This window comes from Pseudophryne corroboree, chromosome 2 (assembly GCF_028390025.1).
Source record: "Pseudophryne corroboree isolate aPseCor3 chromosome 2, aPseCor3.hap2, whole genome shotgun sequence".
Classification (NCBI taxonomy): Eukaryota; Metazoa; Chordata; class Amphibia; order Anura; family Myobatrachidae; genus Pseudophryne; species Pseudophryne corroboree.
In genome coordinates, this window is record NC_086445.1 from 650,093,256 (window position 1) to 650,118,414 (window position 25,159).

At 47.8% G+C, this 25,159-nt stretch overlaps 1 protein-coding gene across 1 annotated transcript in view; it reads right to left on the reverse strand.

The window, feature by feature from the left end:
• Positions 1-25,159, reverse strand: part of MYO19 (myosin XIX) — a 450,559-nt gene that overhangs the window by 289,943 nt on the left and 135,457 nt on the right. Inside the window, exon 10 of the mRNA XM_063955000.1 lies at positions 22,530-22,620. Coding sequence (XP_063811070.1) covers positions 22,530-22,620 — 91 coding nt within the window. The remainder of the gene's footprint in view (positions 1-22,529; positions 22,621-25,159) is intronic.

Here is a 25,159-nt window from a genome sequence, read left to right on the forward strand (position 1 = left end):
TGTCCAATCAGGAGCATCCCCACCACTAAATTGCTTCCTGTGAATAACCTGTGGACCCTGCCGGAGAAATAATCATTATGGTAAAACTTACCGTTGATAACGCTATTTCTCCTAAGTCCACAGGATCAACAGGGATCCTACCCTGATGCACCTGATTTGAGGATACTTTTCACTCACTAACCTCTTCCTTCATGTACGGAAGGGTGTGCATGTGTGTTCTTCTCGACTGATTAGGGCTCTCTATGATGCCCCTGTCTTGAGCTTTGGGAAAACAACTTATTTGCCTGAGCCAGGATGCGGGGCTATATGGACAGGCCTGTTGCATGCTGGGAGACCGAAATCTTTGACCGTTTGATGCAAATCCGCTGTCGCATCATCATATCACAATGTTATCCTGTGAACTTGAGAGAAATAGCATTATCAACGGTAAGTTTTACCATAACGATTATATCGAAAAGTAGTTAAAATTGATAAAAAGACAAATATCCTAAGTAAAAACCGCTGACCCTAATAAATGGGGATCTGGTGTTCAGACAATTCCCACACTGATCACAAGTGTTCTACTCCCTACAGACTGCTTTAGCAAGTAGCATGACGCTTGTCAACAGGCTGCCTGCTTCATAAAAGGCTGGGTATGCAGAAAAGAAAATCCTTCACTTGTACTACAAAGGTCATCAGTAGCAGTACCCAAAGTCATAGTGCAGCATCAAAGGCAAAGAAGGTATTAGCATGCATAAAAATAAGAATTTACTCACCGGTAATTCTATTTCTCGTAGTCCGTAGTGGATGCTGGGACTCCGTAAGGACCATGGGGAATAGCGGCTCCGCAGGAGACTGGGCACAACTAAAAGAAAGTTTTTGGTCTAACTGGTGTGCACTGGCTCCTCCCTCTATGACCCTCCTCCAGACTTCAGTTAGGATACTGTGCCCGGAAGAGCTGACACAATAAGGAAGGATTTTGAATCCCGGGTAAGACTCATACCAGCCACACCAATCACACAGTATAACTCGTGATACAATACCCAGTTAACAGTATGAATAATAACTGAGCCTCTCAACAGATGGCTCAACAATAACCCTTTAGTTAAACAATAACTATATACATGTATTGCAGAGAGTCCGCACTTGGGACGGGCGCCCAGCATCCACTACGGACTACGAGAAATAGAATTACCGGTGAGTAAATTCTTATTTTCTCTGACGTCCTAAGTGGATGCTGGGACTCCGTAAGGACCATGGGGATTATACCAAAGCTCCCAAACGGGCGGGAGAGTGCGGATGACTCTGCAGCACCGAATGGGCAAACTCTAGGTCCTCCTCAGCCAGGGTGTCAAACTTGTAGAATTTAGCAAATGTGTTTGACCCCGACCAAGTAGCTGCTCGGCAAAGTTGTAGAGCCGAGACCCCTCGGGCAGCCGCCCAAGAAGAGCCCACCTTCCTCGTGGAATGGGCTTTCACTGATTTAGGATGCGGCAGTCCAGCCGCAGAATGTGCAAGCTGAATCGTACTACAGATCCAGCGAGCAATAGTCTGCTTTGAAGAAGGTGTACCCAACTTGTGGGGCGCATACAGGATAAATAGCGAGTCAGTCTTTCTGACTCCAGCTGTCCTGGAAACATAAATTTTCAGGGCCCTGACTACGTCCAACAACTTGGAAGCCTCCAAGTCTTTAGTAGCCGCAGGCACCACGATAGGTTGGTTCAGATGAAAGGCTGATACCACCTTAGGGAGAAACTGGGGACGAGTCCTCAATTCTGCCCTATCCATATGGAAAATCAGATAAGGGCTTTTACATGACAAAGCCGCCAATTCTGATACACGCCTGGCCGAAGCCAAGGCCAATAACATGACCACTTTCCACGTGAGATATTTCAATTCCACGGTTTTAAGTGGCTCAAACCAATGTGACTTTAGGAAATCCAACACCACGTTGAGATCCCAAGGTGCCAGTGGAGGCACAAAAGGGGGCTGAATATGCAGCACTCCTTTAACAAAAGTCTGAACTTCAGGTAGTGAAGCCAGTTCTCTCTGGAAGAAAATCGATAGAGCCGAAATCTGGACCTTAATGGAACCCAATTTGAGGCCCATAGTCACCCCTGACTGTAGGAAGTGCAGAAAACGGCCCAGCTGAAATTCCTCCGTTGGGGCCTTCCTGGCCTCACACCACGCAACATACTTTCGCCAAATGCGGTGATAATGGTTTGCGGTCACTTCTTTCCTAGCTTTAATCAGCGTAGGAATGACTTCCTCCGGAATGCCTTTTTCCTTCAGGATCCGGTGTTCAACCGCCATGCCGTCAAACGCAGCCGCGGTAAGTCTTGGAACAGACAGGGCCCCTGCTGCAGCAGGTCCTGTCTGAGCGGCAGAGGCCATGGGTCCTCTGAGATCATTTCTTGAAGTTCCGGGTACCAAGCTCTTCTTGGCCAATCCGGAACAATGAGTATAGTTCTTACTCCTCTTCTCCTTATTATCCTCAGTACCTTTGGTATGAGAGGAAGAGGAGGGAACACATAAACCGACCGGAACACCCACGGTGTCACTAGAGCGTCCACAGCTATCGCCTGAGGGTCTCTTGACCTGGCGCAATATCTTTCTAGCTTTTTGTTTAGGCGGGACGCCATCATGTCCACCTGTGGCAGTTCCCACCGATTTGCAATCTGCTTGAAGACTTCTTGATGAAGTCCCCACTTTCCCGGGTGGAGGTCGTGCCTGCTGAGAAAGTCTGCTTCCCAGTTGTCCACTCCCGGAATAAACACTGCTGACAGTGCTAACACGTGATTTTCCGCCCATCGGAGAATCCTTGTGGCTTCTGCCATCGCCGTCCTGCTTCTCGTGCCGCCCTGTCGGTTTACATGGGCGACTGCCGTGATGTTGTCTGACTGGATCAGTACCGGCTGGTTTTGAAGCAGGGGTTTTGCCTGACCTAGGGCATTGAAAATGGCCCTCAGTTCCAGAATATTTATGTGTAGGGAAGTCTCCTGACTTGACCATAGTCCTTGGAAGTTTCTTCCCTGCGTGACTGCCCCCCAGCCTCGAAGGCTGGCATCCGTGGTCACCAGGACCCAGTCCTGTATTCCGAATCTGCGGCCCTCTTGAAGATGTGCACTTTGCAGCCACCACAGCAGAGACACCCTGGTCCTTGGAGACAGGGTTATCAGCCGATGCATCTGAAGATGCGATCCGGACCACTTGTCCAACAGGTCCCACTGAAAGGTTCTTGCATGGAACCTGCCGAATGGAATTGCTTCATAGGAAGCTACCATCTTTCCCAGGATCCGCGTGCAGTGATGCACCGACACCTGTTTTGGTTTTAGGAGGCCTCTGACTAGAGATGACAGCTCCTTGGCCTTCTCCTCCGGGAGAAACACTTTTTTCTGTTCTGTGTCCAGAACCATCCCCAGGAACAGTAGACGTGTCGTAGGGACCAGCTGTGACTTCGGAATATTTAGAATCCAGCCGTGCTGTTGTAGCACCTCCCGAGATAGTGCTACCCCGACCAACAACTGCTCCCTGGACCTCGCCTTTATCAGGAGATCGTCCAAGTACGGGATAATTAAAACTCCCTTCTTTCGAAGGAGTATCATCATTTCGGCCATTACCTTGGTAAAGACCCTCGGAGCCGTGGATAGACCAAACGGCAACTTCTGGAATTGGTAATGACAATCCTGTACCACAAATCTGAGGTACTCCTGGTGAGGATGGTAAATGGGGACATGCAGGTAAGCATCCTTGATGTCCAGTGATACCATGTAATCCCCCTCGTCCAGGCTTGCAATACCCGCCCTGAGCGATTTCATCTTGAACTTGAATTTTTTTATATATGTGTTCAAGGATTTCAAATTTAAAATGGGTCTCACCGAACCGTCCGGTTTCGGTACCACAAACATTGTGGAATAGTAACCCCGTCCTTGTTGAAGTAGGGGCACCTTGACTATCACCTGCTGGGAATACAGCTTGTGAATTGCCTCTAGCACTGCCTCCCTGCCTGAGGGAGTTGTTGGCAAGGCAGATTTGAGGAAACGGCGGGGGGGGGGGGGGGACGTCTCGAATTCCAGCTTGTATCCCTGAGATACTACTTGAAGGATCCAGGGATCCACCCGTGAGCGAGCCCACTGATTGCTGAAATTTTTTAGACGGGCCCCCACCATACCTGGCTCCGCCTGTGGAGCCATAGCGTCATGCGGTGGACTTGGAGGAAGCGGGGGAGGACTTTTGCTCCTGGGAACTGGCTGTATGCTGCAGCTTTTTCCCTCTACCTCTGCCTCTGGGCAGAAAGGACGCACCTTTAACCCGCTTGCCCTTATGGGGCCGAAAGGACTGTACCTGATAATACGGTGCTTTCTTTGGCTGTGAGGGAACATGGGGTAAAAATGCACAGCTGTCGCTGTGGAAACGAGGTCCGAGAGACCATCCCCGAACAACTCCTCACCCTTATAAGGCAAAACTTCCATGTGCCTTTTAGAATCTGCATCACCTGTCCACTGCCGAGTCCATAACCCTCTCCTGGCAGAAATGGACATTGCACTTATTTTAGATGCCAGCCGGCAAATATCCCTCTGTGCATCTCTCATGTATAAGACTGCGTCTTTAATATGCTCTACGGTTAGCAATATAGTGTCCCTGTCTAGGGTATCAATATTTTCCGACAGGGAATCTGACCACGCAGCTGCAGCACTGCACATCCATGCTGAAGCAATAGCTGGTCTCAGTATAATACCTGTGTGTGTATATACAGACTTCAGGATAGCCTCCTGCTTTCTATCAGCAGGCTCCTTTAGGGCGGCCGTATCCGGAGACGGTAGTGCCACCTTCTTTGACAAGCGTGTGAGCGCTTTATCCACCCTAGGGGATGTTTCCCAACGTGACCTATCCTCTGGCGGGAAAGGGTACGTCATTAGTAACCTTTTAGAAATGACCAGTTTCTTATCGGGGGAAGCCCACGCTTCTTCACACACTTCATTTAACTCCTCAGATGGAGGAAAAACTACTGGTAGTTTTTTCTCTCCAAACATAATACCCTTTTTTGTGGTACCTGGGGTAACATCAGAAATGTGCAACACATTTTTCAGAGCCTCGATCATGTAACGTGTGGCCCTATTGGAAGTTACATTAGTCTCATCGTCGTCGACACTGGAGTCAGTATCCGTGTAGACATCTGTGTCTGCCATCTGAGGTAGCGGGCGTTTTAGAGCCCCTGATGGCTTTTGAGACGCCTGGGCAGGCACAGGTTGAGAAGCCGGCTGTCCCATATTTGGTATGTCGTCAAACCTTTTATGTAAGGAGTCGACACTGTCACGTAATTCCTTCCACATAACCATCCACTCAGGTGTCGGCCCGGCAGGGGGTGACATCACATTTATAGGCATCTGCTCCGCCTCCACATAAGCCTCCTCATCAAACATGTCGACACAGCCGTACCGACACACCGCACACACACCGGGAATGCTCTGACAGAGGACAGGACCCCACAAAGCCCTTTGGTGAGACAGAGAGAGAGTATGCCAGCACACACCAGAGCGCTATATAACACAGGGATTAACACTATAACTGAGTGTTTTCCCTTATAGCTGCTTATATATATATTTTGCTGCGCCTAAATTTAGTGCCCCCCCTCTCTTTTTTACCCTTTTGTAGCTTGAAACTGCAGGGGAGAGCCAGGGAGCGATCCTTCCAGCGGAGCTGTGAGGGAAAAATGGCGCCAGTGTGCTGAGGGAGATAGCCCCGCCCCTTTTTCGGCTGACTTTTCTCCCGCTTTTTTTGTGGATTCTGGCAGGGGTATTTATCACATATATAGCCTCTGGGACTATATATTGTGATTTTTTGCCAGCCAAGGTACTAATATTGCTGCTCAGGGCGCCCCCCCCCCCCAGCGCCCTGCACCCATCAGTGACCGGAGTGTGAGGTGTGCATGAGGAGCAATGGCGCACAGCTTAAGTGCTGTGCGCTACCTTGTTGAAGACCGAAGTCTTCTGCCGCCGATTTTCCGGACCAACTTCATGCTTCTGGCTCTGTAAGGGGGACGGCGGCGCGGCTCCGGGACCGGACGATCGAGGTCGGGTCCTGTGTTCGATCCCTCTGGAGCTAATGGTGTCCAGTAGCCTAAGAAGCCCAAGCTAGCTGCAAGCAGGTAGGTTCGCTTCTTCTCCCCTTAGTCCCTCGTAGCAGTGAGTCTGTTGCCAGCAGATCTCACTGAAAATAAAAAACCTAAAATATACCTTTCTTTTCTAGGAGCTCAGGAGAGCCCCTAGTGTGCATCCAGCTCAGCCGGGCACAAGATTCTAACTGAAGTCTGGAGGAGGGTCATAGAGGGAGGAGCCAGTGCACACCAATTAGACCAAAAGCTTTCTTTTAGTTGTGCCCAGTCTCCTGCGGAGCCGCTATTCCCCATGGTCCTTACGGAGTCCCAGCATCCACTTAGGACGTCAGAGAAACGGGGAATTTAGACAAGGGATGAGAGTGTAATCCTGCCATTGTATAAATCATTGGTACGGCCGCACCTTGAATATTGTGTACAGTTCTGGGCATCGCTCTATAAAAAAGAAATCTTGGAACTTGAAACGGTTCAGAGGTGAGCCACCAAATTGATTAAGGGTTTAGCGGCACTGGATTATGAGGAAAGGCTAACTAGATTAGATATGTTTACACTCGGAAACAGGCGGCTAAGAGGATCCATTATTAATATTTACAAACATATAAAGGGACAATACAACGGTCTATCAGGAGATTTGTTTATTGAAAAATCTCTACACAGGACATGTGTACACCCTCTGAGGTTAGAGGAGAGAAACTTTCATACCCAATGAAGGAAAGGTTTCTTCACAGTAAGGGCAGTAAGGATTTGGAATTCTCTGCCTGAGAAGGTGGACTCAATCAATATGTTTAAAAATGGGTTAGATAAATTCCTAACAAAGAAATATCCAGAGATATAGCATTTAAAGAGAGTATAGTTAAGAAAAAGCACAAATTATAGTTGTTAGCTATACTTAACTTCATGTGGGTCATTATATTTAAACTAGTGTTAAAAGGAGAGTTATGGTAGAATTACTACTGTTAACTCTCTTTCTGCGAGGTACATTGGGTTCCACAGGGAAACATCGGGGTGTAGAGTGGATCTTACTCCAGAGGCACCAACAGGCTAAAGCTTTAGGCTGTCCCAGGATGCATTTAGGCCTCCTCTATAACCCCGCCTCCAGGAAGTATCCTGGGAGGCGGAAGTATCAAAGGCATAGAACCTTAGAAACGTGTTCACTGAGGACTACGTAGCCGCCTTGCACAATTGTTCTGCAGACGCGCCATGGTGGGCTGCCCAAGAAGTTCCAACAGACCGAGTAGAATGGGCTTTAATAGCAGCAGGAGCTGGGAGACCAGCCTGTGCAAAAGCTTGTGCAATCACCATTATAATCCGTCTGGCCAAGGTTTGGTTATTCGCAGGCAAGCCACATTTGAGGAAACCAAACAGGACAAAAAGGGTATCTCACCTCCTGATAGAGCCAGTCCTCTCCACATATATACGGAAAGCCCTTACCACATCCAAAGACCGCTCTTTGGAGGACAATTCAGAAGAAAGAAAGGCTGGAACCACAATCTCTTGGTTAAGGTGAAGAGTTGACACCACCTTAGGTAAATAACCTGGGCGAGTTCTAGGAACTGCCCAGTCACGCTGAAATATCAGAAAGGGTGGATGACAGGACAATGTGCCGAATAAAGACAAGGGCCCTGTACAAAGAGGTCTGGGCGCTGAGGAAGTAGAAGGGGACGTTCTGCCGATAAACCCTGCAGGTCTGAGATCCAATGCCGTCTGGGCCACGTTGGAGCGACTAGAAGTAGTATTCTTCCTTCTTGTTTGAACTTCCACAGGACCCTGGAGGGAACACGTAGGGCAGCCAAAAGTTCCATGGAACTATCAATGCATCCACGAACGCTGCTTGAAAATCCCTGGTCCTTGATCGGAAGACCGGAACCTTCTGATTGCATCGAGGCGCCATCAGATCTACATCTGGTAGTCCCCACTTGTCCACTAGGAGTTGAAAGACTTCTGGAAAAAGACTCCACTCTCCGGAGTGCACGTCCTGGCGACTGAGGACGTCCACTTCCCAGTTTAGGATGCCCGGAATGAACACTGACGATATTGCTGGCAGATGGCGTTCCGCCCAACAAAGGATTTTTTACACTTCCATCATAGCCATGCAGCTTCGAGTGCCACCTTGATGGTTTATGTATGCTACCATGGTGACATTGTCTGACCATACTTGAACCGGCCTGTTCTGTACCAGAATCAGGGCGAGAGTCAATGCATTGAACACCGCCTGCAACTCCAGAATGTTTGTTGGGAGGAGTGATTCCTCCTTGGTCCAGTGACCCTAAAAAGAGTGTTGCTCCAACACCGCACCCCATCCCCTCAGACTGGCATCCGTTGTCAGCAGGACCCAGTCGGGGATCCAAAAGGGTCGGCCCCTGCTCAATTGCTGGTCCTGTAACAACCAGGTCAGCGACACACCATCCCTTCGGAGTCAAAGTGATCATGTGAGATCTGATCCAATGAGGTAGGCCATCCAACTTGGAAAGGATTAACCTCTGCAGAGGATGGGAATGAAATTGAGCATACTCTACCATGTTGAATGCAGACACCATCAGGCCAAGTACTTGCATCGTCGAGTGTATCGACACTCTGGGGCGACATAGGAAGCATCTTATCCTGTCCTGAAGTCTCAGGACTTTTTCTGGAGACAGAGACAGTCGCTGACTGTGTGTGTCCAGGCGTGCCCCCATGCGCACATGCTCTGAGCCGGGACCAGCGAGGATTTCTTCCAATTGACGAGCCACCGTTGGGCTTGTAGGAAGGTTACCATCAGTTGCAGATGACTGAGGAGGACATCGCGGGAGTTTGCCAGAATCGGCAAGTCGTCCAGATACGGCAGGATCCTGACTCCCTGGTGACAGAGATGGGCCGTCATGACGGCAATGACCTTGGTGAAGACCCAAAGAGACGTAACCAGTCCAAATGGCAGAGCCTGGAACTGATAGTGGGGGTTGCCAATAGCAAACTGCAGATACTGCTGATGCGACATGGCAATAGGTATATGCAGGTACGCATCCTGTATATCCAGGGATACCATATAGTGTCCGGCTTCCATAGCCAGTATAATTGAGTGCAGAGTTTCCAAATGGAACTTGGATACTCTCACAAACTTGTTCAGTGATTTGAGGTTGAGTATAGGCCAGAAAGACCCATTGGGTTTCGGAACTAGAAACAGGGTCAAGTAGTAACCTCTGCCTCCACAGACATGCGAGTGACCTGGAGTAGATTTTTTTCTGACCAAGGATTGATTTAATTGCTGCAACTGGTTAGACAAATTTACCATTAACCATAGGGACAATATGTGGCTGTAATGGCACAGGTGGTCCCATAGGGGGCATAAGGCGTTCCACCAGACTACCCAGTAGGTTTGTGAATGCATCCCAGGATGGCTCCTGATTGGTTATAGGAGCTGTGGACTGACTGGGAGATGTATGACACACAGTACACAGACCACCAAACAAATCTTTCCCCACTGGTAAATCTTTGGCGCATGCTCTGCATGATGCAGGAGCATCCACAGTCTTACTGCCCTTCTTGTTAGACATTGTACACAAATGCAACAACAGAGCGGCTTAGTACGATAAAGCTAGACAGAGTACAATACCTGTAAATAAATCAGTTAGTATGTGACTAAATACACAGTACACAACACCTGCGAATAAATCCGGTATTATGTGACGGAGTACACACTAGAATATATGTAATGGGTAAATACTATGAAGAACTAAATATATATGACCCAGATGCACCTAGTCCCTTAGGGCACATAATATAGTGACAGATATATCTGGGAAACACGGAGAGTGAAACCACATAGCAGATACAGGCACAGGCAATGCAGATAATTATTATGACAATAAAACTGCACTGGAATAGTATATGTACAGATTATATACATACATAAACATAGAGCACAGCACGGTCCTAGACCAGAGGTATATATCAGAATACTCATCAATATATCCTGTAATAGGTACACTCTTTCTTAACTAACGCTGTCTGTATAAAGACATGTAGAATACTCAAGTGTTTGTAAAGTCACAGCACTGTATACAGGCGGCTTTACAAGGGAGACCTTGCCCTGCAGTCCCGGAGACCAGCCACAGCTATGCTTAGAAGATGGCAACCCGTGCCTCAGTCATGGAGTGAGGGAGAGTGTGAGGCAGCTCCAGGGTGGGAAATCTGCAGTAGATGGTGCCCTGGGCAGGGGGAGGGGCTACAGGTCAAGTGCCGATTCCCCTATGCTAGATTTTTACCCTGGGTACTGTGAGCCTTATTAAATGGGGTACTAGTACACCCGACCTCTACTCAGTACGCCCTGGTGGTCTAGTGGGGTCCCTGATTGGTGACAGTATCCATGCCAGCGCCGCGACATGTCTCCCTAGCGGACAGAATGCAATATAATGGCGTGTCCCACCTGGGGGACCCTCTTACCTCCTCCCCGTAGCAGCCATGCGAACCAGAAGAGTATCTGCGACCGTGTGCCTAAGGCAGAAGCATCTCCGCTACAAGTACCCGGGAACAAGCCGCGGGAATATGCAACGCCACTTTGGAGGTGATGGAGCCGCAGCACTGAATGTCACACTGCCCAGTGCAGCCCCCCTGCTAAGTGACCTGCTGCTGCAGGCACCAACTCGAAACTGAGCTCACAGTTCCTGGAGGCAGGGTTATAGAGGAGGCCCCAATGCATCCAGGGATAGCCTAAGGCTTTAGCCTGTTGGTGCCTCTGGATCAAGATCCACTCTACACCCCAATGTTTCCCTGTGGAAACCAATATAACTGCTGCAGAAATACAGATCAGTGTAAGAATTATAATGAAAGTTGAATTCGATGGACAGTTTATCTTTTTTCAACCTCATTAACTATGTTACTATGTTATGATGGGTACACACCTATAGATATATCTGCAGATCAACTGATCTGCAGATATATTTATGGACGGACCGGGAAGTGTGGTGAGCATACACACTGCCCGATCCGTCGGGACCGGCGTCATGAACTCGGTGGGCATTTACACACGCCCGCCCAGTTCAGCCGTCAATCCCGGTCGGCCACTGCAGCTTGTGCACGGGCGGTCAGCTGACTGCCCGTACACACACAGCGATGCGCCAATATATCGTTAGATATAGTGGCCGTCGGCTGTGCTGCATGGCCAACATGATACCTCTGTGAACAACGGCGTTCAGACATATCGTTCGTACACACTGGCCGACGGACCCGCAATATATCAGCCATTCAATAGAGCGGCCAATATATATCAGCCAGTGTGTACACACCATTACTATTACTCACCTCAAATTATTCATGAAAATTCAAGCTCTGTATTTGAAACAAACCACACATAACCACCTTACTTGTAAAATGCATTTCAGAGCCAAAGGCCAAATCTACCTTGCGTATTTACTAAATGACAACACATAATAATTGTGGCTTGACCGATTTAAGGAAATATTGAACAGAATTGGCCTGGGGGGAGAAATCCATACAACGGGTGCTATTACTATTTTGGCTACACAGGGGACAGTCTCTGTCCAGGTAAAAAAAAACAGCGACTTCATGGCTTAATTCAGCCCCGCTTAATTCAGCCCCACTCCTATTTGGCAGAACTAGACAATCACCAGCACGGACATAGTAACAGAACCTGGTTACTGCTGATGCTTTCTAGGCAGTCTGATAGTGGTCGTTTTCTGGCCCTATTTACTAACATGCTGGTATAACCTCTTGGTAACAACAATCATCTTGAGAGTACACACTGCAATATAGAATCAATACTCAATACTGCAACATATGTGTTAGAAAATAAGAATTTACTCACCGGTAATTCTATTTCTCGTAGTCCGTAGTGGATGCTGGGGACTCCGTTAGGACCATGGGGAATAGACGGGCTCCGCAGGAGACTGGGCACTCTAAAGAAAGATTCAGTACTATCTGGTGTGTACTGGCTCCTCCCTCTATGCCCCTCCTCCAGACCTCAGTTAAGGAAACTGTGCCCGGAAGAGCTGACATTACAAGGAAAGGATTTTGGAATCCAGGGTAAGACTCATATCAGCCACACCAATCACACTGTAAAACTTGTGATAAACTTACCCAGTTAACAGTATGAACAACAACTGAGCATCACTCAACCGATGCCACATAAACATAACCCTTTGTTAGGCAATAACTATATACACGTATTGCAGAAAGTCCGCACTTGGGACGGGCGCCCAGCATCCACTACGGACTACGAGAAATAGAATTACCGGTGAGTAAATTCTTATTTTCTCTAACGTCCTAGTGGATGCTGGGGACTCCGTAAGGACCATGGGGATTATACCAAAGCTCCCAAACGGGCGGGAGAGTGCGGATGACTCTGCTGCACCGAATGGGCAAACACAAGGTCCTCCTCAGCCAGGGTATCAAACCTGTAGAATCTTGAAAAAGTGTTTGAACCCGACCAAGTAGCAGCTCGGCAAAGCTGTAATGCCGAGACCCCTCGGGCAGCCGCCCAAGAAGAACCCACTTTCCTTGTGGAATGGGCTTTCACTGATTTCGGCTGCGGCAATCCCGCCGCAGAATGAGCCTGCTGAATCGTGTTACAGATCCAGCGAGCAATAGTCTGCTTTGAAGCAGGAGCACCCAGCTTGTTGGATGCATACAGGATAAACAGCGAGTCAGTCTTTCGGACTCCAGCCGTTCTGGTTACATAAATCTTCAAAGCCCGGACTACGTCCAGCAACTTGGAGTCCTCCAAGTCACGAGTAGCCGCAGGCACCACAATAGGTTGGTTCAAATGAAAAGATGACACCACCTTTGGAAGAAATTCTGCCCTGTCCATATGGAAAACCAGATAGGGGCTTTTACATGACAAAGCCGCCAATTCTGACACACGCCTAGCTGAAGCTAAAGCCAACAGCACGACCACTTTCCACGTGAGATACTTAAGTTCCATGGTCTTAAGTGGCTCAAACCAGTGGGATTTCAGGTAATCCAACACCACGTTAAGATCCCAAGGTGCCACTGGTGGCACAAAGGGGGGCTGAATATGCAGCACTCCCTTAACAAACGTCTGAACCTCAGGCAGTGAAGCCAGTTCTCTTTAAAAGAAAATGGATAGGGCCGAAATCTGGACCTTTATGGACCCTAATTTTAGGCCCATAGTCACACCTGACTGTAGGAAGTGCAGGAATCGACCCAGCTGGAATTCCTCTGTAGGGGCCTTCCTGGCCTCACACCAAGCAACATATTTTCGCCATATACGGTAATAATGCTGTGCTGTCACGTCCTTCCTAGCCTTTATCAGCGTAGGAATAACTTCATCCGGAATGCCCTTTTCCGCTAGGATCCGGCGTTCAACCGCCATGCCGTCAAACGCAGCCGCGGTAAGTCTTGGAACAGACAGGGCCCCTGTTGCAACAGGTCCTGTCTGAGAGGCAGAGGCCATGGTTCCTCTGTGAGCATTTCTTGCAGTTCCGGGTACCAAGTCCTTCTTGGCCAGTCCGGAACAATGAGTATTGTTTTCACTCTTCATTTTCTTATGATTCTCAGTACCTTGGGTATGAGAGGAAGAGGAGGAAACACATAGACCGACTGGAACACCCACGGTGTCACCAGTGCGTCCACAGCTATCGCCTGAGGGTCCCTTGACCTGGCGCAATACCTTCTTAGCTTTTTGTTGAGGCGGGACGCCATCATGTCCACCTGTGGCAGTTCCCACCGATTTGCAATCTGCTTGAAGACTTCTTGATGAAGTCCCCACTTTCCCGGGTGGAGGTCGTGTCTGCTGAGGAAGTCTGCTTCCCAGTTGTCCACTCCCGGAATGAACACTGCCGACAGTGCTTGCACGTGATTCTCCGTCCAACGAAGAATCCTGGTGGCTTCCGCCATTGCCACCCTGCTTCTGGTGCCTCCCTGGCGGTTTACATGGGCGACCGCCGTGATGTTGTCTGACTGAATCAGAACTGGTTGGACTTGAAGCAGCGGCTCCGCCTGACTCAGGGCGTTGTATATGGCCCGTATATCCAGAATATTTATGTGCAGACAAGTCTCCTGACTTGACCACAGCCCTTGGAAGTTTCTTCCTTGAGTGACTGCTCCCCACCCTCGGAGGCTTGCATCCCTGGTCACCAGGACCCAGTCCTATATGCCGAATCTGCGGCCCTCGAGGAGGTGAGCACTTTGCAGCCACCAGAGAAGGGACACCCTGGCACTGGGGGACAGGGTGATCGTCCGATGCATCTGAAGATGCGATCCGGACCACTTGTCCAGCAGATCCCACTGAAAGATCCTCGCATGGAACCTGCCGAAGGGAATGGCTTCGTATGACGCCACCATCTTTCCCAGGACTCGCGTGCAGTGATGCACCGACACCGGTTTTGGTTGTAGGAGGTCTCTGACCAGAGTCACGAGCTCCTGAGCCTTCTCCGCCGGGAGAAACACCTTCTTCTGGTCTGTGTCCAGAATCATGCCCAGGAAGGGCAGACGCGTCGTAGGAATCAGCTGCGACTTTGGAATATTCAGAATCCAGCCGTGCTGACGCAACACTTCCTGAGAGTGTGCTACGCTGATCAGCAACTGCTCCCTGGATCTCGCCCTTATGAGGAGATTGTCCAAGTATGGGATAATGGTAACCCCCTGCTTCCGAAGGAGCACCATCATTTCTGCCATCACCTTGGTAAATATTCTCGGTGCCGTGGACAGGCCAAACGGCAACGTCTGGAATTGGTAATGACAGTCCTGTACCACAAACCTGAGGTACTCTTGATGAGGTGGATAAATGGGGACATGCAAGTAAGCATCCTTGATGTCCAGAGACACCATAAAATCCCCCTCTTCCAGGCTTGCAATGACCGGTCTGAGCGATTCCATTTTGAACTTGAATTTCTTCAGATAAAAGTTCAGGGATTTTAAATTCAAGATGGGTCTGACCGAACCGTCCGGTTTCGGTACTACAAACATAGTGGAATAGTAACCCCTTCCCTGTTGAAGGAGAGGAACCTTTACAACCACCTGCTGGAGGTATAGCTTGTGAATTGCTGCCAGCACTACCTCCCTTTCCATGGGGGAAGCTGGCAAGGCCGATTGTAGGTAACGGTGAGGGGGCGTCACCTCGAATTCCAGCTTGTATCCCTGAGACACAACTTGTATAGCCCAAGGATCCACATGTGAGCGAACCCACTGGTGGCTGAAATGTCGGAGACACGCCCCCACGGCTCCGCCTGTGGAGCCCCAGCGTCATGCGGTGGATTTAGTGGAAGCCGGGGAGGACTTTTGTTCCTGGGAACTAGCTGCGTGGTGCAGCCTCTTTCCTTTACCCCTGCCTCTGGCAAGAAAAGATGCACCTCTGACTTTCTTGCTCTTTTCTGAACGAAAGGACTACATTTGGTAATACGGTGCTTTCTTAGGCTGTGGAGGGACATAAGGCAAGAAATTTGACTTCCCAGCCGTAGCTATGGAATCTAGGTCTGAGAGACCGTCCCCAAACAATTCCTCACCCTTATAAGGTAAAACCTCCATGTGTTTTTTAGAGTCGGTATCCCCTGTCCATTGCCGAGTCCATAAGACCCTTCTGGCAGAAATGGACATTGCGTTTACTCTAGAGCCCAGCAGACAAATGTCCCTCTGGGCATCCCGCATATATAGGACCGCGTTCTTGATATGTGCCAGGGTCATTAGAATAGAGTCCCTGTCCAGGGTATCTAACTCCTCAGACAGAGTATCCGTCCATGCTGCTACCGCACTACACATCCAGGCCGAAGCAATTGCTGGCCTCAGCAGCGTACCAGAATGTGTGTAAACAGACTTCAGGATAGCTTCCTGCTTTCTATCCGCAGGATCCTTTAGGGCGGCCGTATCCTGAGACGGCAGGGCCACCTTCTTAGACAAGCGTGTCAACGCCTTGTCTACCCTGGGGGAGGATTCCCAGCGTAACCTGTCCGTTGGCGGGAAAGGATACGCCATCAGTAATCTCTTGGAAATTACTACTTTCCTATCAGGGGAATCCCATGCTTTTTCACATAATTAATTCAATTCATGTGACGGGGGAAAAGTCACTTCTTGCTTTTTCTCCCCATACATATAAATCCTCTTGTCAGGGACAGGATTTTCCTCAGAAATGTGTAATACATCCTTCATTGCCACAATCATGTAGTGGATGGCTTTAGTAATTTTAGGCTGCAACTTTGCATCATCGTCATCGACACTGGAATCAGATTCCGTGTCGACATCTGTGTCAACTAACTGGGATATTGGGCGCTTTTGAGACCCTGACGGCCTCTGCGCTGTGGGAGCAGGCATGGGTTGAGACCCCGACTGTCCCAAGGCTACAGCTTTATCCAATCTGTTATGTAAGGAGCTTACATTATCATTTAACACCTTCCACATATCCATCCAATCAGGTGTCGGCCCCGTCGGGGGCGACACCACATCAGTTTGCACTTGTTCTGCCTCCACGTATCCTTCCTCGTCAAACATGTCGACACAGGCGTACCGACACACCGCACACATACAGGGAACGCTCTGACTGAGGACAAGACCCCACAAAGGCTTTTGGGGAGACAGAGAGAAAGTATGCCAGCACACACCCCAGCGCTATATAACCCAGGGATTACACTATACCTTAGTGTTTACCCAGTAGCTGCTGTTTTTATCTGCGCCTAAATTTATGTGCCCCCCCCTCTCTTTTTTACCCTCTATTGCACCTGTATACTGCAGGGGAGAGCCTGGGGAGCGTCCTTCCAGCGGAGCTGTGAAGAGAAAATGGCGCTGGTGTGCTGAGGAAGAAGGCCCTGCCCCCTCAGCGGCGGGCTTCTGTCCCGCTTTTCATGTGTAAAAATGGCGGGGGCTCGCACATATATACAGTGCCTGACTGTATATATGTATACTTTTGCCATCAGGTATCTTAATTGCTGCACAGGGCGCCCCCCCCTTCCTGCGCCCTGCACCCTACAGTGACCGGAGTGTGTGGGTGTGCAGCTGTGCGCTACCTTAAGTGAAGACAGGAGTCTTCTGCCGCCGATTTCGATGTCTTCTTGCTTCTGCTGCTTTTGTACTTCTGGCTCTGCGAGGGGGACGGCGGCGCGGCTCCGGGAACAGACGATCAAGGTTAGGTACCTGTGTTCGATCCCTCTGGAGCTAATGGTGTCCAGTAGCCTAAGAAGCGCAACCTAGCTGTAGACAGGTAGGTTTGCTTCTCTCCCCTCAGTCCCACGTAGCAGAGAGTCTGTTGCCAGCAGAAGCTCTCTGAAAATAAAAAACCTGACAAAATACTTTCTTTTCTAGCAAGCTCAGGAGAGCCCACTAGGAGCACCCAGCTCTGGCCGGGCACAGATTCTAACTGAGGTCTGGAGGAGGGGCATAGAGGGAGGAGCCAGTGCACACCAGATAGTACTGAATCTTTCTTTAGAGTGCCCAGTCTCCTGCGGAGCCCGTCCATTCCCCATGGTCCTTACGGAGTCCCCAGCATCCACTAGGACGTTAGAGAAACAGAGATTTTAGCTAATCAGTGTGCCATTATCATAAACTGGGCATCCCTGTGTACATTAATTAGTTAGATTCAAGGGTAGAATTAACATTCAGCGTCTAAACGCTTCTAATCTATAACTCTGCATCACTGACAAATGCCTCCTGAACAAAATGGAAGATTTAGACAGATAATGGATACCCAGGAGGGGTGTGGTTCGTTTTATCGACAGTGTCTAGGTCGACAATGTTTAGCTCGACCACTATAGGTTGACAGTCACTAGGTCGACATGGATGGAAGGTCGACAGGGTTTCTAGGTCGACATGTGCTAGGTCGACAGGTCTAAAGGTCGACATGAGGATTTTTTTTTTTTTTGTGTGTCGTTTTCTTCGTAAAGTGACCAGGATCCCAAATTAGTGCACCGCGTCCCCTCGCATGGCTCGCTTCGCTCGCCATGCTTCGGGCATAGAGCCTTCGCTTGGCACACTTTACCGTTCCAATCGTAGTCCACGTGGATCGTTAAGTATGAAAAAATGTAAAAAAAAAAAAAAAGTGAAAAACTCATGTCGACCTTTAGACCTGTCGACCTAGCACATGTCGACCTAGAAACCCTGTCGACCTTCCATCCATGTCGACCTAGTGACTGTCGACCTATAGTGGTCGACCTAGACACTGCCGATCTTCAGACCGGATCCCACCCAGGAGACTTAGGGGTCTATTTACTAAGCCTTGTATGGAGATAAAGTGGAACCAACTTTCCAGGAGCCAACCAGCTCCTAACTGTCATTTTTCAAATACAGCCTGTGACATGGCAGTTAGGAGCCAATTGGCTGGTACTTTATGAGGGCAATAACCCGGGTTATTTGGGCAGTGTAAAAAGGGTATTAGTGGCTAACTCTGCATCCACTACAGTGGTTACATGCTCATTACAATTTAGTCTGGATATTCATTTGTCTGTCCATTTTCCAGGAGCAGGCTAGGCTGGTTTGAAAATGCCCCTCAGAGTTGCACAATGGGGGTAATTCCAAGTTGATCGCAGCAGGATTTTTGATAGCAATTGAGCAAAACCATGTGCACTGCAGGGGAGGCAGATATTACATGTGCCGAGAGAGTTAGATTTGGGTGGGCTATTTTGTTTCTGTGCAGGGTAAATACTGGCTGCTTTATTTGTACACTGCAAAATAGATTGCAGATTGAACACACCCCACCCAAATCTAACTCTCTCTGCACATGTTATATCTGCCTCCCCTGCAGTGCACATGGGGGGTCATTCCGAGTTGTTCACTCACAAGCGGATTTTAGCAGATTTGCTCATGCTAAGCCGCCGCCTACTGGGAGTGAATCTTAGCATCTTAAAATTGCGAATGATGTATTCGCAATATTGCGATTACACACCTCGTAGCAGTTTCTGAGTAGCTCCAGACTTACTCGGCTTCTGCGATCAGTTCAGTGCTTGTCGTTCCTGGTTTGACGTCACAAACACACCCAGCGTTCGCCCAGACACTCCCCCGTTTCTCCGGCCACTCCTGCGTTTTTTCCGGAAACGGTAGCGTTTTTTCCCACACGCCCATAAAACGGCCTGTTTCCGCCCAGTAACACCCATTTCCTGTCAATCACATTACGATCGCCAGAACGAAGAAAAAGCCGTGAGTAAAATTCCTAAGTGCATAGCAAATTTACTTGGCGCAGTCGCAGTGCGGATATTGCGCATGCGCATTAAGCGGAAAATCGCTGCGATGCGAAGATTTTTACCGAGCGAACAACTCGGAATGACCCCCATGGTTTTGCCCAATTGCTAACAAAAATCCTGCTGCGATCAACTTGGAATTACCCCCAATATCATATCTTTGACTGGCCATCCACCTGCGGTCACACAGTAAGCAGAGTGCCTGGTGTCTGAGATGCAAAATGACAATGCTCCCCAGCTGCTCCTATTATTAGTATAATAACCACTCAACAGGTGTTCTATTGTAGTCACCAGCATGCTCTCTGTATTGTATTGCATAGAGTTAATGGTGTCCGCCCACTTTAATGTTGGCCTTTCAGAATTTTATCTTAGGACTGTTGTAAGGCCCCAATAAATCCCTGGTTCTAAATACTACTTTTTTTCCCAAATAAACTCAGACAAGGCTCTTGTGCGCAGAGTGCTTGCAATTTGGACACTTCTTGCTGAAGTGAGCCATTTTAAAAGAGATCTCTCCGAAAAGTTGAAAAATTGAGTGCTTGTGAATACCTCCAATTTAAGGAGTTTTGTTTACCACTGCCTGGAAAAAATAGGATTTTAATACCTACCGGTAAATCCTTTTCTCATAGTCCGTAGAGGATGATGGGGACTCCAAAAGGACCATGGTTTATAGACGGGATCCGCAGGAGACATGGGCACACTATAAGACTTTGAATGGGTGTGAACTGGCTCCTCCCTCTATGCCCCTTCTCCAGACCTCAGTTATAAGAACTGTGCCCAGGGAGACGGACATTTCGAGGAAAAGGATTTTTGTTACACCAAGGGTGAGATTGATACATACCAGCTCACACCACAACACACCGTACAACTGGATTACCAGGAAACCAGAGAACAGTATGAAAGAAAAACAGCAACTAGCTGAACATAACCGATACACAACCTTCGTGTAACCGAAAACAACAACTAACAATACAACTGCAAGTAACAGTCCGCACTGAGATGGGCGCCCAGCATCCTCTATGGACTAGGAGAAAATAAGATTTTATACCTACCGGTAAATCTTTTTCTACCTGGGACAAGGCGTCCTCCATGGATTTTCTCCACATTTGTGTCTGAGCTTCAGATTTATCCAGCCTTTTAGACAATAACGCCACATTTGCATTCAATGTACTCAACATATTCACCCAATCAGCAGTCTGCGGTGCCAACAGAGTCACTCCCAAATCCTTCTCTGCGCCCCCAGCAACTTCCTCCGGGGAGGAGCACCCAGCCTCAGACATGTCGACACACCGTACCGACACACACCTACTCACACTGGCTATTGGGGACAGACCCACAGGGAAGACGCCCCCACCTCGGCGCGCTGTAGTCCCGCTCAATTTCAAATATTTATACTGGCGGGGGCTTATATTTAGTGACTAGGCACTTATAATATGTCTCTTTGACAGTTATATTGCCTCAGTAACATGCTGCCTAGGGCGCCCCCCCCTGCGCCCTGCACCCTGTAAGTGCCATTGAAAGTGTGTGTGGGAGCATGGCGCGCAGCGCAACCGCTGTGCTCTACCTCATTACTGAAGCCTTCTGCCGTCACTGAAGTCTTCTTTATTCTATATACTCACCCGGCTTCTTTCTTCTGGCTTCTGTGAGGGGGTTGACGGCGCGACTCCGGGAACAAGCAGCTAGGCGCACCAAGTGATCGAACCCTTTGGACATAATGATGTCCAGTAACCTAAGAAGCAGAGCCTTTAACTCAGAAGAAGTAGGTCCGACTTCTATCCCCTCACTCCCAAGAAGCAGGGAGCCTGTAGCCAGCAGGTCTCCCTGAAAATAAAAAACCTAACAGAAAGTCTTTTCAGAGAAACTCAGGAGAGCTCCCCTAGTGCGTGTCCAGTCTCTCTGGGCACAGAATCTAACTGAGGTCTGGAGGAGGGGCATAAAGGGAGGTGCCAGTTCACACCCATTCAAAGTCTTATAGTGTGCCCATGTCTCCTGCGTATCCCGTCTATACCCCATGGTCCCAGCATCCTCTAGGACATAAGAGAAATTTATATTTGTTTATGTCCAACAGCTTATTTAATAATGCTCCTTGAGAAGCAGTCAGAATTTAAAGGGTTTTAGCTGATAAACCCTTTTCAAGGCCAACATCTCTCTCTCCGACTACCACCATAAATTTCTCCACCCCTTTGCCTCTAAACTACCTGAGCGACTCTTGTATAATTGCCTATAAGATTCCCTTTCATCAGACTCCATTCTTAATGTTCAGTCATCAGGCTTTCACCCACAAAATTCCATTAAGACTGCACTCATAACAGTGATCAATGATCTCGTTACAGCAATACAACGCCTCTATACTCCCTGATGCTTTTGACAATGATGACCACCCTCCTCTATTCATTTGCATGTGTAAAATTCTCATTATAGTGTGTACATATTGTAATAGAAAAAGTATTATTCATAATAAACTACTGGCTATTATTCTGTATGTTATCATATTCATTTTGGATTAAGTCAATGGTTCCCAAACTTTTTTAAATCACGGCGCACCTATAAGTATCAGAACCCCTAGGCCAAAAGATTCTTACTGAGAAATTTAGAAAGAAACAATAAATTAAGTAAATTGTGTTTATATGTCATCCATATGTTTAGTTGTGTGATGAGGTACAATATTTGCTTCTATTTGTTGACATATTTTATGATTGACAGTCACCATCACTGGTTTTGCCTATTACATTGACCATATGTAATTTGAATTGGTCCTGGATCACCAGTGCAAGGAACCACTGCAGGTGTCCTTAGGCACCCCAGGGTGGCACGGCACACAGTTTGAGAACCACTGGATTAAGTATTAAAAACACATTATACCTATTATTATTATTATTATTCATTTTAATTCTCTATTGTATGCTGGAGAGGTTATATTTGCAGCAACACCTAGGGATGGCAACGTTAGAAATAGTAAAATGTACTATATAATAAGCTGTGAGAAGACTATTTCATGATTTCAGTACAATAAACTAGTAGGACCACACACAGTTTGTTACATTTAAGTTAATGTAATGCCAATACTCTCATAACCTACGAACTTAAGGGTGGTGATCTATCTTGGACACCCACCTTCTGCGCTGTAGGTTGTCACTTGAAAAAAATCAGACCCCACAAACAGAGGGCCCAATTCAATATAGGCTGTAAACAGTCCAGCAACTTCTCTGTTACCAGTCAAATCATTCATCACATCAGTAGGGGGCAATCAATATAATGTATTAATTATTAATTAATTGCATAATTAAGTCTCAAAATCATTTTGAATTTTGGGAAAATGATCTTACCTTTAGCATCACTTAAAACTTCACATGTTTGGCTTTCATCAAACGATTCAGAGAAATGTAAATTTCCAATATGCAAAAGACCTGCCAAAATCTTAAAATATATATATAAAAAATGTAATTCCAGATTATATAAGTAAGGAATTAGAACAATGTATTACTGTGTGTTTACTAACATAACAGACCAGAAATTTCTAATGGTAGTACTAAATACTGATAGTATATATACATAGCTAAAAAACGTTAACCAAAACTATTTACTATGCAGTTAAACACACAAAACAGGATTTTAATACCTAACGGTAAATCCCTTTCTCGTAGCCCATAAGGGATACTGGGGTTCACTTAATACGATGGGGTATAGAAGGGGTCCAAAGGAGCCGGTGCACTTTAAATTTCTTCAACTGGGTGTGCTGGCTCCTCCCCTCTATGCCCCCTCCTACAGCCAGTATAGGTAAAACTGTGCCCGAAGGAGAAAGGACATACTTGAGAGAAGGAACATAACAACGAGTGGTGAGATTCATACACCAGCACGCCATAACAGAAAACGACCAGCAATGGCTGGTAACAAAGCAACAAAGCTGAACAGGAAACCTTAACAAGAACCTGCAGACAAGTCAATGCACTGAGGCGGGCGCCCAGTATCCCTTATGGACTATGAGAAAGGGATTTACCGGTAGGTATTAAAAAGGAGATTTATGGTAGACTTACCATGGTTAAATCACTTTCTGCGAGGTACATTGCTTCCGCAGGGAAACATCGGGCTGTAGAGATGGATCTTGATCCAGGGACCAACCGGCTAAAGCTTTAAACTGACCCAGGATGCATTGGGGCCTCCAGGCACTGTGAGCTCAGTTTCGTTAACCAGTCCAATGCAGGAGCAGGTATAAGAGAAGGTAGATCTTAGTCACATAGAACCACGTTCTCACGACAGGAGAAGGGTTTAGAGGCTAATGCCATACAAACCCATAGAAGCTAGGTGGTCCCGTGGAACCAATGTACCTCACAGAAAGAGATTTAACCATGGTAAGTCTACCATAAATCTCCCTTTCTGCCGCAGGATACATTGGTTTCCACAGGGAAACATCGGGGATGTCCTAAAGCAGTTCCTCATGGGAGGGGAAGCGCCGTATCGGGTATAAGAACCCGGCGTCCAAAGGAAGAATCCTGGGAGGCAGAAGAATCGAAGTCATAGAACCAAATGAAGGTGTTCAGTGAGGACCACGTAGCCGCCTTGCACAATTGTTCAGCAGACGCGTCTCGGCGGGCCGCCCAAGAATGTCCCACAGATCTAGTAGAATGGGCTTTGATAGCAGCAGGAGCTAGGAGTCCAGACTGCACATATGCTTGTGCAATCACCATTCTAATCCATCTGGACAAGGTTTGCTTATTCTCAGGCAAGCCACGTTTGTGAAAACCAAAAAGTACAAAAAGGGAATCTGACTTCCTGATAGAGGCAGTCCCCTCCACATAAATACAGAGAGCCCTTACCACATCCAAAGACCGCTCTTTGGTGGACAAATCAGAAGAGATAAAGGCCGGAAACACAATCTATTGGTTAAGGTGAAAAGATGATACCACCGGTCACGATGAAATATCAGAAAGGGTGGATGACAGGACAGAGCGCCTAGGTCCGACACCTCCTAGCAGAGGCAATAGCCAGTAGAAACAGGAAAAAGCTGCAAGGTTGATGAAGCGAAACGCGTCTGGTATTCTTTTGGAACAGGACAACTTTGATTTGGACCCGAACCAGCCCTCGTTGTTCACCAGCTATCCAGAGGAGTCCCAGAGAGGCACCATCCAATCTCCGCACTGCATGAGGTACTCACCATTACATGGGACATTGCAATTAACCCTCTAGCGGCATATTGAACCTATAATGGACTCTCTAAATATCATCTAAAAGGGACTTTCCACAGTGGATTCTAACTGGACATTTCTACTATTTAAGGGTAAAATTTGGAACGGATCCTATAGAATACAAAACACATGTCCTGAACCAACACCTGGGTAAAACCTCACCTTTATGCATGCATTTGGCATACTATCTTGCACAGAATACTATTTTTTTAATGAGTTATTGTTTTTTAATAAATTGTTCTTAAAATTTACACACTTAGTGATTGATATTGTCCTTTCCTCTGGCCGCGCAGCCTTCTTTTTTCTTGCCAGTAGGAACAGGACCTTGACCGTGATCCATTTAAGGTCCACTGACTCAAGAGGTTCAAATGGAGACTCTTCAAGGGCATTCAGGACATCAGACAGATCCCATGGAGCCACAGGAGGAACATAGGGAGGCTGAATTCGTAAAACACCCTGAGTGAATGTATGAACGTCAGGTATAGACGCAATTGTTTTCTGAAACCACACCGACAAGGCAGAGATATGAACTTTGAACTCCAAGCCTTGTTGCAGAAAGCCAGAAGTCTGGAAGTACTGAATTTGTATGCATCGTAATTCTTAACACCAGGTGAAGAAGGAATTCCAGACCCTGTAATAAATCCGCGCACATGATGGTTTACGGGCTAGTAGCATAGTTTGGATAACCGCCTCGGAGAATCCTTTGACCCTTAGGAGTGAAGCTTCAAGAGCCACGCCGTCAAAGCCAGTCTGGCCAGGTCCGGTTAGACACA